At 43.3% G+C, this 16,261-nt stretch overlaps 2 protein-coding genes across 3 annotated transcripts in view; both read right to left on the bottom strand.

Annotated features, from left to right (window-relative positions):
* DHRSX (dehydrogenase/reductase X-linked) overlaps positions 1-14,900 on the bottom strand; it is a 162,783-nt gene extending 147,883 nt beyond the window's left edge. The window contains exon 1 of the mRNA XM_041422120.1: positions 14,578-14,900. Within this exon, the coding sequence (XP_041278054.1) occupies positions 14,578-14,896 (319 nt within the window). The 5' untranslated portion in view covers positions 14,897-14,900. The remainder of the gene's footprint in view (positions 1-14,577) is intronic.
* ZBED1 (zinc finger BED-type containing 1) lies at positions 2,896-14,709 on the bottom strand. Of its 2 annotated transcripts, none has more exons than XM_041422118.1 (2): positions 14,578-14,709; positions 2,896-7,731 (listed from the first exon to the last, which is right to left on the bottom strand). In XM_041422118.1, exon 2 carries the CDS (start codon positions 7,678-7,680, stop codon positions 5,593-5,595), a length of 2,088 nt encoding a protein of 695 aa, XP_041278052.1. In that variant the 5' UTR covers positions 7,681-7,731; positions 14,578-14,709; the 3' UTR covers positions 2,896-5,592. The 2 variants fall into 2 exon arrangements, with proteins under 2 accessions (XP_041278052.1, XP_041278053.1); XM_041422119.1 differs by lacking the exon at positions 14,578-14,709 and adding an exon at positions 13,983-14,101.
* Positions 14,901-16,261: the final 1,361 nt, after the last annotated feature.

Raw genomic sequence — 16,261 nt, 5'->3', positions numbered from 1 at the left:
AATTTATCCAAACATTTACAGATCCATTTTAATTATCTCCTTCCTAAGAGTGTTAAAAAAAGGACATTTCTCACTTAAATGAAAATATCCCCTCCTGTCTCTTATACTTACAAACAGGACTGCCCTACTGCTTCTGATAGCTGAATCTTGGTGTACTTCTGACCACGGCATTTATTCCAGGAAAACCATTGTAAATGTTACCCTCAAAATATCTATCAAATAGGAATGGAAGCTTTACTGTCTATATAAAATATTTATTTAAATATCATAGAACACTCTTTTCTATGTCAGTATTAAACACATGGCTATTTGAATAATCACAAAATTTCCCAGGCAGATCTTCAGCCTAGAGCACAAACCAATATCTTATTACAGTATTTACCTTAAACCCCTATGTAAGGCAAGCAGCACAGATACTATTTCTACCCTGACATGCTTATTATGCCTTGGGCTCTGAGTGTAGTTTCCTAGCTGTGCTGACCTCAAATCCACAGCATATTCCTCTTACATGGGCAATTTTGATCCCATTGAGCCATGTGTCCAAGTGTACAACACTGTGGGGACAGGAAGCACCAGCCCCGCCTTTTCACATCATGGCACAGGTGACGTAGCCCCCATGGACCTGGAATAAGAACCTAGTTTAAACTCTTTTTAAACTGAATTTTATCTGCTCTCAAACAAGTCTCTCTAGAAGAGAAGAAGCTGGAGTTTGCCTCCCTACTGGTTCCACCCAGCATTCTGCCAAGGCAGGACCAGGGAGAGAAAACAGGACGGATGATTTGGCAAACTCAAGTCACTGGAAATAAGTAATTGCGATGCAAGGAAACTAGCACACATGTGCAGCAGGCAATAGTCTTTTCAAAACCTGAAAACAAGTTACATCTGATCATCATTGCAAAGCACTGCAGATGGCAGCATCACTTCTGTGATCTTCTGGCAGCAAGAGAAATCAATACCACTCAGTGTGGAAATGTCAGCAGAAATGCTCAAAAAATCTTAATATTTTAACAATTCCAGGTTCTGAGGGACACTTATTTGAAAATATTTGCTGCAACAGCCTTTGAATTTTTAAAAACATATAAATCCAATTGTGTTTTTAAAACACGTGGTAAGCTCAAAGACAGTGGTTAGGTTTTAATTTTTTCCATGTTTTTAATGTTAAACTCAGCTCCTTTGTGGCATTTTAACCCAACTGCAGGGCCACTGAAGGGGCAACTGCAACAACAGTAAATATATATTTATTTTTATTGTTCAATCTAAAGGAAATTCTTTCGTACATAAAAACAACAACATTATAAACTGCAACTGAAGAGATGTTTTGAAATTAGTTTAAATAGTATCATTAAGACATGCTTTACTGATGTGCTCTTAAGGCAGACATAAAATGAAGCTGTATCTTCAAATTCTCTCTACAGCACCAAATGTTACTAAAAAAGCAAAAGCAATTTCCATAATTTCCCTATGTTCCCTAAAAATGCTTTGAATTTAGCAGAACATTAATTTGGAGGAGATAAGGCAAGACAGACCACATAGTCTGGTCCAAAGGGAAAAAAAAGCCACAAAACTTAAGAGATCACAAGGGTCCTTTCAGCAGAACTAAAAAGACAGTCTAGACTAAATAACACCACCAAAAGCAGGATCACCAGATCTTCAGAAGGACACTCAGAAATTGAGACTGTCAAAAGGAGGATGGTGTGCAGACAATAAAATGTAATTTTTCCAGCATGAAGCTTCCTTTATCCAGTTGTCACGGAGTATGTAAAATACACTACTTCTGTGTTCATACACATGCATTTCCCCTCCTTCAGAAATGTCCTCAGGCAGCCCCTTCTTTTTAAGCTAGACAAAAATCAAGAACTAGACGTCACTTTTAAGTTTTCAGAAGTCCTATAAAATATTACAAATAATCAATTTGTGTTTCTTTTGCTTTTAATATTCCTGCCTGCTTACAAATGCTCCTGTAAAGCTAATTGGACACCAGGACATTGGTTAAAGAAAATGCTTGAAATTAATCTAAAAGACTACTGCAACAGAAACTTAAAACCATACACCCTTTCCATAAATAATACAGAACTTTATTGCTCTCCTTTAAAGCAAAGCACTTCAGACATTGTTTGCTGGAAAAATTCACCTTTTCAACTTTAGTATGATTCAGGATTTTTTCTTTTGTCTTCTCATAATCCCTGATGGCAGAGGGAGGTGAAATTTGTGCAAGAGTTGGTCAGAAACCCAAAACTCCCTTTAGTTATATTGCTACCCCAAGAAACCTCACCTAGCCCACTGAGTTTTAATCCTGAATTGGCAATACCTAGTTGGTGACAAGGGCAATTCTTCTTTTGACGCAGAATACATACTTTGAGAGCCTGTTCAAAAATTCACTTTTTCAGCATGAAAGTACTCAAAAGCTGAAGTTTGTTCCTCTATTGCCCCTCCAAAAAGATGTCTCAGCTGTACTGAAGGGAAAAGGAAACATCAGGCTGTGGATTCAAAAAAGCTGTTAAGAAACACAAACATAAAATTGACTTAATAGCATTATTAGGAAATTGTTCTGGGCCCACCCTTAGCAGCAACATGAGGGTTAACTCAAGTTGTAGCAATATTTAAAACAGCTCTGCAATTTTCCTTCTCCACCCAACTAAACAACAGAAAATCTTGTCAATAAATGAAAAACACCACACATATTTAAGTGAGAGAAACCATCTAAGCTTCCAACATTTTTCATCCTCATTTTTTTTAATCCAAAAGATTTGTACAGCATTTTTAAAAAATAACTTACAGGATCAAAAGGAAAATAAATGCATAGCTTTAAATCCTCAGAATACAACCTCCCCCTATTGCGGAAGAGTTCAAAGTCATAAAGTGCTGTAGATATGACCACACATCAGACAAATAATCTAGTAACTAACTTATTTTTCTGGTTTATTTAACAATATTCCAGGTTTAGAACATTAAATAAAAAATCTCACAGACAATGGGTAAGACTAACAATGGTTTTGCTTTTCTTCTCCTTTTTTTCAAAGAATGCTGAGACACATCAATTGAACCAACTACAATTTTATTTTGGATACCAAAAAATAAAAAGAAGCTGGAAGGAAGAGAGTAGTGCATTGCACTGATCTCAGTAAAACTTCTTGTAAGCGTCACTGTTTATTTTCAGCCCTAGGATGAAGAAGGATACAATGCTGCCAACAGGGGAACGCCAAGCGCAGACTAAGGGTGCTCTGGGCTTTGCCTTGATTGTGAGGGCACAGCTTTAAATTATGCTCATCTAATACAAGATCCACACACTTCACACCAGCATTTGTGCAGGTCCTGGAGGGAGGGCTTGCAGTGGTGGTAATAGCTCCTGCAAGTCACGGCCACAAAAACCAAGAGCTCTTCCTGGCAGACTGCTGGGGTGTCACAGGAGATCAGGTATCTCACTCTCTTCCATAATTTGATTTTGTTGCCCTCACAGATAGCTCAGTTACTTGTGAAATTTTAGACCAAGCCTGAGTTTTGTGCCTTGGGCAAACATATACACCTCTTTAGTGGACATGGAGAGTAGCAACATTCAACAGGATGCACAGTGCATGTACTTTGTACAAGTGCAAATCAGTTTTCAGGGGGATGGAAAGTGAAACCCCAGGCTTACTAACAGCCAAACACAGGCTACACCACTTGCTAACTGCATTTTTCCCAGGCTTAAACATTTTTGTTTACGTAGTTGCAAGTACTTACTCCACTGTTCCTTCAGCCTAACCTCTGCCATTTCTCCTCACTCACCCATCCCTTCCCACCACCTACAAAGAACACAGAGGCCTCAAACTTACAAAAATTATTAAACCAAACCATAAACAAACCATTTGGCAATAGATTCAATTCCATCGCCATTCCCATTTTTGTATGTTCCTGCTGTCTGTGCTCTTTTTACAACCCCATGTCCACAGGCGTCATTGTGATGAAAAACCCCCAACTTTCTTCCTCCAGAACAGTAACACACAGATATTGCTCAACATAGTTGTAGAATAATAGCGAGGGGGGGGGGGTGAAACACCAGTAAAAGAAATAAAACCCCAAGCAAACCTTGATTGTAACTGGAAAATGCCAAGAGTTCTCCACTGCAGCTCAGAAAAAGAACCTGGTGCATCCTATTTTGTGTCTAGCGTGAACTCTGATCCTGTTTATGACCTGCAGTATTTCATAAGAGATGGTGGGGGGGGGGGTTTCTCAGGTTGGTTTCCTTTCTTTTTTCTTGTCTGTCAAGTTCTCCAAGGGGCTTAAAACACTTATGCTCAGAGACACAAAAGGGAATAGTTACAATACACAACTAATCGGAAACAGTACTCAAACATTACACTGGATAGGACTGAAGTCCACTCTACAAAATGAATTAAAAAGAGACAGGTGAAAAAAGTTTTTAAGTGCTAACATAACAAAAAAAAATTTTAAAGATTCACTAAATACATGTGAGGAAATTCAGGGGTCCCCTTCTTTTAAATATATTTACATAATATTAAAGCTTTTTATTTTGCTTTTCTTGCCAACAAAATTTTCAAGCTACCCTGGGCAAAGTCCCCATTAAGTGAAGAGGTTAAGGAGTTTATACATAGACAAACCATTAGACCAGTAGCCTGCAGACGTCTCCCTGCCCTCTCCCCCTCCCTCCCTTACCAAAGGGCTGATGCCTTGCCTGCTACACACTATGTGGCATCAGCCATGGCATCGGCACAAGGTGAAGGTAACACAGCACTGCCTTGACCCCACACTTGGTTCCCACTTTGCAAAAATACAAGAGACTACAATCAGGTCTTGCTTAGACACAACGCAAAACAAAAAAACAATTTTGCCATTTAGCTGCAGTTAAATGGTAAAACTGAACTAACGTGGACACAGCAATACCAGTTTAAGTGTTCATACCATTTACACTGCACTGGAAAGGAAAATAAATTATCCTGGTATAAATGCATCCACACTACAGCCTATGCCAGCACAGTATCAGTTAAAATAATAACACATTAGTCCCCTAACCAACATAATTATACCAGCTGAACTTTACTAGCATAGACCAGACCTAAGACATGAGGTAGTGAAAATTAGGCTCAAGATCTTTTTTCATTCCATAGCAACAATATATTCTAAAAATATTAACTGCTCAGATCTATGGATTTTAAAAACATTTTAAAATCCAGAATTTAAAGCTAGCATCCTGAGTCACACAGGATTTACAAATGGAGGCATAAATTTAAAAAAAACTTCCTCAAGGTTCCTAACTCAGGAAAATAATTTTATGATAGAAAGCACATAAGCATGTGTTTATCTCCCACTGAAACAAGTGGAAAGGAAGCACATGGATAAGTGCTTTCTGAAATCTGGGCCACAGTCAGAAATCACGGTCTTTGTAGAATTTATTTCCTCATTCATTTCAGTGCTGTTTGATCACAAGTCATTCATGTTTTAAGACAGTGGAAAAAACACAGACAATGGAAGCTAAATCAAATTTGTTACAACTGTTCAATATTTACAGCATTCATAGCATACAACAGAAGAATTTTTGGTAACTTAAGACAAATACCTCTTCTCTTTGTCATTAAATGTACCGCAGCAGTCCTGTTAAACAAACCCACTGTCTCGAATATTAAAGAAACTGTTGTTTATGTTTACAGAGTCATTTAAATTAAAAATCTGTTCCTGTTCCAAACCCCACTCTCCTTCATCTTCGTCCTCCGGCTCTGCCTCAGACCCATTACGACTGTTTTCATACAAAAAAATCTGCTCATCCACATGAGCTGGAGCTAACCGGTTTCTCTTTGCACTCACAACATTAGCAGAAGAACCAAAAAGGCGTTCAGGGAAGACCCTTGTGGCCAGAATACACCAGTATTTTTGAAGAACCTTTGGTAAAACTGGAAAGAGTGCTAGTCTGTCAGACCACCACTTCAAGGGGTCTTCATTCAAACCCAGGACCTTTTGTGACTTGAAGTTGCTCAACTCCTCAACGATTTGAGCATGCCATTCCTCCTGGTCTTCCACACCTCCTGTCTGGCAAAAGATCTCTGCGAGCATGTTGTTGATGACACTGGTAGGAGGAGGAGTAGAGGAGATGATGATTTTTTTCATAGGGGGCTCTTCTGAAACAGTGAAGAATTTCTCCTCAGTTCTAAAACTATTTTCTTTTACTTTCTCCAGCAGGCTTTTTGCTTCTTCCACCACTCTGTTTTCCACCTGCTGCCTTTCAAAGGCTGAAAGAAAAGGCAGTTTCTTGTAGCGGGGATCCAAGAAAGTTGCAACATTGAGAAACATGTCTATCTCAGGTGTGTGCTGGTAGGTGGTTGACAACTCTTTAGCAATCACCTCCTTTGCCATGCTGATTTCTTTCAAATCATTCTCTTTGATGTTCAGAGTGGTATTCAGAAGCATGTGGAGAAGTGGCTTTACCATACTTATCGTCGGGTACTTTGAAGCAGACATCATCTCTGCAACCTGCTTGAAAGGCTGGAGCAGCTCCACCAGCCCTTCAATTGTATTCCACTCACTGGATTCCAGCATGAGGTGGTGGTTGTTGCTGTCCTCCACGAGAACAGCCGCAATGACAAACTGCTGCTCCTTGAGGCGCTGCAGCATAGCGAGCGTGCTTCCCCACCAGGAAACACGGTCGCTTACCAGCATGCAGTGGAGAATATTCTGCTGCTTCTGCTTTTCACTCAGCATGTACATTGCGACCGTAGACTGCTGAAAATACTCCACCAGCTTTCGACACCTGGCAAGAAGGTTGCAGAGTTTGGGGAGCTGAAAAGCTTGTTGTATTCCTGCATTAAAAGTGTGCCCCAAACAAGGCATCTGTACGGGAATGTCTAAGAGAGAGCAAGCTTTTACAATGTCTTTACTGTAATCTGTTGTAGCACCAAAGACTTTTGTATTGATCCCCCACTCAATGAATGTTTCATAAAGGACTCGTGTAATGGTCTCTGCAGTGTTATCCTCCGGTACTTCGAACGTTTTCAAACAGCGCGAGTTCACAGCCAGGCAGTTGGCAGGACTGCTGCTGAGAAAGTGAACTGCCACAGTTACATACGACCTGTTCTGGTTTTCACTCCTCCACATGTCTGTGGATATGCCACACCAGAGAACCTCAGTGAGCTCTTTCAGCACAATTTCTCTAATAGCACTGTACTTTTCAGGAATTGCTTTTGTACAGAAGTACTTCCGGCTTGGAAGTTCATACCTGGGGTCTGCTGTTCGCAAGAGGGCCTTGAAGGTAGGCTCATCGACGATGGAAGCTGGATACATGCCCTCGCAAATTAAGCTGATGACTGCAGACGTCAGTTCCTGATGTTTTTTGTTTTCGTAGTTCTGGTAGGTCTTCATGATGAGGCTATCTTGAACAACCTGCTGCGATGACTCCGGCTTGATTTTTGAAAATGCTGTGGCAAAGGCTTCCCTCATTTGCTCAGTGTTGCTTTTCACAAACTCACAGAATTCATCGGGGTGATTTTTCTCAAGGTGGTAGGAAAGGTTGGATGTGTTTCCTGAATAGGCAATCTGTGCCATGCAAATACGGCAGTAGATCTTCTTCCACTGTAATATGCATCCTTCTGCATTGGTATCAAACCCAAAGTACTTCCACACTTTACTCTTTGCTCTCGGGTGAGCCACTAACTTTAGGTCTGATGGGGAACCTTCTAAACTTTTATTCTCCATTGCTTCTTGGCCACCGTCCCACCTTTTGATCCTTCACTCATTAATGAGTACCTGATAAAGGCAGTAAGATAAAGATACAATGAGAAAGCACAAGTTTGACCACACTCAACTATGTGAAATCAGCGTTTCTGTGAATGTATCAAGAAACTTACTCAGTAATTACATTTGCAAAATTAAAGATGAAATTTGCGGCAAGTGTGACCTATAAGAAGCCCACTCGTTAGTGAAAAATTAAAAGGGGTTTTAATATATCTCATTCTGCTGTGAAACTGAGCTAGAAGACCCGAGTAATTTTTTTTTTTTCTGGAATTACATAATTCTGGGTAGAGAAAGCATAAGTACCACCACAGACTTGACAAATTACTGTCACAAGAACTGGTCATCTGCTATAGCATTTTCCTGCCTCTTAAGTTAGAACTAGACCAACATCCTCTTGCCAAAGAATTACTGAACTTTGCTGTTAACATTTATTTCAACTGAAACCTGATACTGAAGGAGCAAAGGTTTTCTTGTTTGTTTATTTTGAAAGAAGTTTTATAAGCCTGATTTAACTGTTCCAGCTTTTGCTTTAAAAAATCATAAAAAAATCTGTGATGCAAATTATGGCAATAATCTGCTCCTCTCAAATGTAAAGATGTTTTCTGACTGAAATAAAAGGAAAAGGAGCTTGAACCTACATGCAGATCAACAATACACGTCTGACACCTTTCCTGACCTTCTCTTTCTGAAATCAAAGTCATCTCCTGAAGTACTAGCTCACATTCGTGGTTCCTGGAATAACAGTACATTATAATCACAGGAAAAGCAGACAGGGAAGCACTAATAATTGTTATTATCCACATCAGCTGGAAAATAATTTTGCAGCATTTTCTTCAAAAGGCTACAGAAGTTGGGAGGGGATGACACTAGAGATGAGTACGGCGATAAGGCAAGACTTGGCATTCTGTACCTTGATATCTGCACAGGAAAACACTTCACATGCAAGTGCTACTTGAGGCCTACAATGCCTCTGTGAACAGTGCTGGCAGCTGGCAGCCACCAGAGCTGATCTCACTACACCAAAAAGCCTAGTCACAGCACAGCACAATTGCAGTGACACTTCTCTATTTCTTCCACTCCACTGTGACAGCAACAAGCCCTTTTCCAGGGCCTTGGCCAGCACTGAGAAGGAAGACATTAGTTAGACAAGGATGCAGCTTCCTTCACAAAAATCCAGAGAAAGAGAACAGGAGAGGAACATAAGGAGCGTCAGACTGAAAACAACAGCACTGCTACTTCTCTGCTGCTCAGGAGCTGCACCTGTGCCCAAGCCCAGAAATCCTCAGGTGGTAAGACTGGCTGGTTAGGGCAGGAAGAAACAATCTTTTTCATATTGCTACAAGGGAATACTAAAAAGGTTAAAAAAAAAAAAAAAAAAAAAAAAAAAAAAAAAAAAAAAAAAAAAAAAAGCATGTGTGCAAGCTTCTCTAGGGTGCTTCCTGCTGTTAGAGAACATTCACAAGAAAAGACGGTTTTCTCTCTAAACTACAGCTGGTATTTTGCAACATTTTCTGAATGCCTTGAATGGAAAACCAAAGACAGGTTAACTGATACTAAACATGCTTATCTAAACACAATTGTTTGTTTAGAAGCAGAATGAGAGATGCAGGGCAGGCATTTTATTGGATTTGTTCTGAAGATTTACTTTTGGGTGTAGACACTTTGCATTTTTTCCTGAGGGAGGGGCAAAGTTCTACCTACTAGCATGCCTTCTACTGTGATTCATTCAGTGCCTTTAAGTTGCCAGGATAAACTATTGATTCAACATGGTAATGCTGCCTAATTCCAAACATGTGCATATCAACAGCACCAAGGTATGCAATCCCACAAAAACAGATGATTTTGAAAGACCAAGTGGTGTAATGTGTAATGAGGTAACCCTGCCATGCTATCAGATAGCTCACTGACATATCATATTGATACATATTATCATAGCTTTTAGATTCCTCCGTTTCAACCCATCACATGGTGTCTCGAGGAAGCACAGAGGCTTATGGCATTTCATTAAAATCTTACAGCTTCCCCTGCAGTTTACCTGGCAATTCTTGAAAGTTAGGAAGAAGACACTGAAATAAAAGAGTTGATGCATCTTTAATGTTCAAAATTAGTGTGACACACCTTGGATCATAAAAAGTTCATCACCAACTGACAAAGCAGAAGTTATTTCAGAGTATAGGAGTGTTACAGACTCACCCCACTCTTCATTCTTATGTATGTCACAGCTTTGCCTTCACTTTGTGATGTATCAGGCACTTGGCAATAGTGGCCCAGAGTAGCATTGCCACAGCTAAGGATATGCCAGTATAACACAGCCTTTAGTAGCAGCTCAAATATAAATTGCTCATCATGCCTGCCTCTCATCGAGTGTTATACAGCATAACTAGCATTATGAACACAAACCCAAGCCCCACACCTCTCTTTTTACTCCAGGAAGAGGTAAACTTCACTTTCAGAAAAACAGTGTTCATAGTCTAGTCCTGGCAAAAACAACAGCAACCCTGAATTCTCATCCACAGGAGAGCACCTTCGGAGAAGCTGCTGTTTCTTTCCCTTGCCTCCTCCATACAACACCACCAACCAGTACTAGGACAGAGGTTTCTAAGAGCCTGCAGAGAGGATCCCCTCTGGCTTTGCAGCAAACTCTGCTGCCACAGGAGGAGGAAGAGTCCAGACTTTCTGGCCCTAGCACCTCATCCCTGCTGTTCTTGGGGCAGGCTGTGCTGTCTCCTTACACCTCTCAGACTCCCTGTCTCATTCTCCTAACATAAACACATGACTTCCCTCTCCAGGGCAGGCCTTGGGCCAAAATATCAATGCTAGTGGTGGCTTGTGTCGTGGAAGGCAGCTGTGCTACCCTTGCAGGCAGGGCTCAGTTTCCCCACTGGCAAAGAAAATTGGTTCAAAGACCACACGACAGTCACTTGGATTGTGAAACTGGGATGTGAGGAAACGTGGGGTGCAGACACACTGCAACCTTAGTTCTGCCTCCCTGTGCATGCACAGCAATGGCACCCTGTGGGTATCCCTGTCCCACAACCTTTGCCTCAGTCACCAGAGGGGCAAACATAAAGTGACTCCTCATTCCGAAACTAACTTAATAAGACTCTTTTAGGGGCATGCGTGGGGAGAGGGTTTAACTGCTTGATGTAACTGCATTTTTGCCTGACATCAATCCTTTCTACCTGGTCATTTCCTTACCCACCTCTGGATGATTTACTATCTGGAGCTCACACAGCTTTGAGCAGGAAGTGCTCAGACTCCCACTATGCTTTAGTCACATAAAGTAAGAGACCTCAAAATATTAATCAAAATTAAGAGATGCATGATCCTAAATCAACACTTCTTAAGTAACTGTAAGGAAACTTGGTACAAATGTGGATACTGAGTAACTAAAAATTGAGGGAATTAAAAAAATGTATGAATAATGACACCTATATAATTAAAAATTTCAACCACTTTTAAGAAGAACAGCAGTCACCTTTATGATCTCCTTAACTTAATCCACATAACCACCTTCTTCAGATACAGTTTTCTACACATTACAGGTTCCAAATTTAACTACAAAGACTTCCAAACTACTACGTAACACTCAGGATTTAGGTTTCCTCTACTAAATTTAAGTGAAAAATGTATAGTAGAAGAAAAAAATGCAGGAGAAAAATGCCAAATTCCTTGAGAAGCTTTTAATTATATGAACCATTTTTCTTATTGGTAGGATGACTTTTGGTGATCACATTCCCACTGGTAATATCCTGGTGTCACAATTAATATTGGTTTATCTTTTATCAATCCACTGATTAGATTTGTGTTTTTAAAAAGCTGTTTTAATCAGGAACTTTAGTCATTCAGGGCTTTTTTCCTCCCTCCAATTAACTAAGATTAAGAAGTCCAAACAGTAATTTCTAAGAAAACCATTAATAGTTTAAACCACTGAACACTAAAACTACATATTAGCAGTTATACTGTTTATGCAATTAGTACTTGGAGAAGTATTTTTAAGTTTAACTTAAGTTCCCCTTTATTTCTGCACTTTCCTCTATACTCATTTTAGTTAGCGAAGCAATCGCTGACTGCACACCCTGTTTGTAGTCTCAGCTCTATATTTTCCTTCCCTGAGCTTCACGATCAGAATTTCAGCTCAACTTCCCTACTCTGTGTTGAGGTGGGGGACATTCACTTGAATAGAGAATGTTATTATTTTTTCAGTTTGCAAGTCACAACAATTACCAGGTTTTTGCACTGAACCTAGATTTCAGAGCTCAAACTCTTTCCCCAAAAAAATGTCTTGAATTCCATCTCTAAAAATCAGACAAACTCCAGTAGGATGTGAAAGAACATGTGGGTCACTTTTAAAAGCACATGTGCCAAGAGCATGCAACTCTTGAGTTAGGGTAAGGAAAAATAAAAGTGAAACTAGTTTCGTTTACTTGGATTAAAATCCTGAGTCCATCTTCACAACAAGGGTAAGAAAGCAAGCTTTTCTTGGAAAATTCAGAGGCAGAAGGGGTGCATTCAGACCAGAACCTTTCACTCATCCACAGAGCTAAAGGATAAGCCAGCAGACATCTCTCTCTTTTACATCTTCAAGTGAGATCTGCAGTGCTGTTGCACAGAGTGGGAACTCTGATATAGAAACTGGGGCCAAGGAAGACAGGACGAGAGGAATGGCTATCTCTGCCTCCCAGTCCTGTCCTTCCCAGCTCCCCTTTGCCACTCCAAGCTCTCCTGAGGAAAGCACTCCAACAATAAAACACCTGTACTTGTGAGAGTTATGGATACCCCTTAGAAAAGATACAGAAAATTTTAAACATACACACCTTTCTAGATTACCATCTGAAAAAGGTACCCAGGGTTTTCCTACAGGAACTGTAGTTTACTGATCCAAGATTGTTCTAACAACACTTTTGCTTTTTGTTACACTGACATCACTATTTTGAAGTTAGTATGGAAAAGAGGTTCATCTGGGTAAAAAGGCTCTTGTTAAGGTGAATCACTTCTTTAAGCAATGGCTGGACACAGTGAGTGAAACCAAGGCAGCAGGTAACTGCCAAGAGGGAACTGCGTGCAAACAACTAGCTGAGGAGGAAACCGCTTGTCCTTGAGAAAAAAAATCACAAGTCAGGGCTCAAAGAAAACTTTTCACATCTGTCAAATCTGCCTTGGTCCCTCTTGGTAAGTGACATTTCCTGGGTTGCATCTCCATTGCCTTCTTCTGGCATTTCCAAATTCAACGCTTTTTTTTTCACTAGCAGCAAAGAGCAGAGTGCAACAAAACACTGGGTCACATTTTCATCATGCTGTTTCTCTGTGGTTCAAAAAAAGATTTGGAAAGTGTTACACACCCTAGGCAAAATACCCAAATTTCCTCTGCCAAGAAATACTAATGCTAGAAAAATGTTCAGATGACTTCAAACCATATGCGCATCTGCCCTTTTTGTCACCAGGGTCTTCTCGTTTGTTTGAGGGTATCATTGCTGCTTTTTGAGAATGAGGAAGGGAATCCCAACAGAAGAATCAGGAATGAATAAAAAGCACCCAAACACTACCCAAGGATGCGACATGTGATAAGATGAACAAATAAGCTTCTATTGTGCGGTGTACTTATTCCATCTCCTTCCCAGTACTTCAGGTATTGTCTATGCCAATATCATCATCTGCCTGAACTCCTTACTGAAACACTAGGCCCTCTCAATACTACTTTTTTTATGGTTCCTCTGGTTAAAACTAGCTACAGGGCCACAAAGGCTTACTTGCTGAAAAGGAGAGAAAGTCAAAGGCATGGTCTACAATGCAACTGTATGGTCAGCTCCGATGATAGCCTACACATCTGCCTGAACTCATAGTTTGCTCTAAGTTTATAAACTCAGAAACATTTTAGTCTTCAAGAGAAATACAAGCAGATCATTGTTTTTTTTCTGATAAACTCAAAGTTTCCCCTAAGTCAGCACTGAACACACTGTTGATCCAAATCAGAAAAGTGCAAAAATTTAACTCCTTAAACCAATGACTAATCTGAAGTCCCTTAGAAAAAACTACAAGTGTCACTCACTTGCCAGCTTAAAGGCTGTCAGCGAGCGTCAGCCGGTATCAAAGACTAAGCTTTTGGAGCACAGGTACGTTCCGCTCCTGGAGCAGCTGGGACAGAGAAGCCGAAAGCGGCGGTCCCGGGCGCCCCGGTGGGGTGGGGGCACAGCGGGCGGCGGCGGCAGGAGCGCCCGGGCCGGGGGAGGCTGCTCGCCGCTACCCGCCTTCCAAGCACCTACCTGGGCTGAGGGAGGGAGCGCCCGCGCGGCTCTGAGCCGAGGTCTCAGGAGACACTGTCAGACAGCCAAAGAGAGCAAGAAGAGAAGCAGGGACCCCCGGACCAAGGAACCCCCACACCGCCTCGCGAGGCCACAAGTCAGGCCGGCGTGCAGCCAGGCGCCCGTCCCGGGCCCGGCCCCCCGCCCCGCCCCGCGTCCGGGGCCCCCGCCAGTCGCAGCCCCCCCGGGACCGCTGCCCTCGGGCATCGGCGGGTCCTGCTCGGCCGGCGAAGGGGAGCAGGGGAGGAGTCCGGCGGCGGCGCCCGTGCCGGGGCCGCCGCCGTGCCTCAGCCCCTACCCCGCTTCGGGGGATGGGGCACGGCCCGAGCGCCCCTCGCTACAGCCAAGGTCGCGGCTGCCCTGCCCTGTTCTCTCCTTCCCTCCCCTGTCCGGCCGCTCCCGGCTGGGCCGCGCGCTCTCGGCCCCAGGGCCCCGAACTGCCGCCTGCCCGTGATGGGTGGGGGGAGGCGCGGCAAACTTTCCCCTCTCCGCGGCGGGGGCTACCGCCCCCCGGCCCGCAGCCGCCCCGCCCCGCGGCGCCGGCTGCGGTGCTCACCTGAGGCCGGGGCGCACCGCGGCTGGAAGCGGCGGCGCAGCTGGTGCAGGATGACGCGGAGGCCGATGCAGTACACCCGGAGCAAGGGCACCAGCGCAGACAATAGCGACATGGCCGCCTCCCGCCCCGCGGCGGCAGCGGGCTCGGGGCGCGGCGGGGAAGGTACTGGGCGAGCAGGCGGCCGGCGCAGTGTTTCCGCCGGGCCGGGCCGGGCCGGGCCGGGGGGCGCGGCGCGGCCCCCACCCACCCACGGAAGGGAAAGCGCCGCAGCTGTCACAGCAGCGCTCGGGCTCGCCGCGGCTCCCGCCCTTCTGGGCATGTGCGGTGGCGGGGGAAGGGAAGGGAAGAGAAGGGGCGGCGGCGGGCGGACCGGCCTCGGCGGCGGCGGCAACAGCGACAACGCGGCGGCTCAGCCCCCGCCGGGACGCCCGAGCAGCTGGGCAGGGGGAGACGGAGAGGGGCGGCATGCGCGACACTGCAGCGAGGGGGGAGGCGGTAGCGGCGTGACAGCCGGCCCGGTGAGGCCGCCGGGGTTGGGGCGCAGGGACTGTCGCTGCCACATCTGTGACAGCTACAAGCCAGTCAGTGCCTAGGCGGAGCGAGGCACACGGCGTTGCTTCGGGACCCCGTGGCTGAAAGGGCTCATCGGGTTGTCTCAGCATTTCCCTTCACTGTGCACAAATGAGGGGCTGCTGCGGATTCCCACGGCGTCGCTGGGTCTGGGTACGGCCCCTCTCACCTCGGGCATCCCTCAAGCTCACTCCTCTCGGGGTCTCAGTTGCAGGTACCGATTTCTCCAAATGTAGCTCAATGTACGGAGCTTTCCTACCTCAGGAGCCGGAATTTTACACCTGTCTGACTAATACTTTCTTTACAACTGGTATATCGCATGCTATATCTATATAGTGTTGTCAGTTTTCAATGCTCAGCCTTAGTCTGAGTACTCGGGACAGAGAAGCGGGTCCTGTCTACCAGTTCTTGTGGTAGGTGGCTGGTTTCGGCTACAGGAAATAGAGCGCCTGGTCCTGATGCCGTGGTTTTCATTCACAGAACCGGGGGGTTTTCAAAAATGCAGATGAGCCTCAGTATCGATACAAACTAAAATAATCATTGCACAATAGGAAACGTTGGCCCATATATTCAGTTTCAAATCTTTAGGTAACTTTTTGTCTCTGAGAAAGATGGGAAGCCATACAAAGTTCTGGAAGTGTATTTGAAATGCAATCTCCTAGCCTTTAAAAAAACCCACTCCATACTTTCTAAAAAATTATACAATTAACAACATACTTTTTCAGTATCAGATTACATTGCTCAGAAGAACTGACTTCGTGTCTTCTGTCAGAAATACACCTAAAGTAAAAGCATAGTGTGTAGTTGCTCCGGGACAAAACCAGCCATTTAATTTTATGGATCTCTGGTGATTTTTTTTTATTAACACAGAGAATTAGGCAAACATAAATTATAGACATCATTAAGTCACATCAATGAGGGATTCATTCTTAATGTATATTTTTTTGCAACCATGCATGGAATACTAGAAAGAGCAACACATAAAACAACATGAAAGAAGAAATACATTTACTAAAGGTGAATTATTCTTTCAACTTATCTCAGTAAAAATCAAATCCTGACTCTTTTATGTTGCTTTACATCCTTTTCTCAGAACTACACCATTAATGAAAGC

This window comes from Onychostruthus taczanowskii, unplaced genomic scaffold, assembly GCF_017590055.1.
Source record: "Onychostruthus taczanowskii isolate IOZ18803 unplaced genomic scaffold, ASM1759005v1 scaffold71, whole genome shotgun sequence".
Lineage (NCBI taxonomy): Eukaryota > Metazoa > Chordata > Aves > Passeriformes > Passeridae > Onychostruthus > Onychostruthus taczanowskii.
The sequence above is the reverse complement of the archived record's forward strand: the minus strand, read 5'-3'. Positions and strand labels throughout refer to the sequence as shown.

What these genes read in the sequence shown, in the direction of transcription:
- ZBED1 (XM_041422118.1), bottom strand. Translation starts at nt 7,680, where the DNA reads ATGGAGAATAAAAGTTTAGAAGGTTCCCCATCAGACCTAAAGTTAGTG.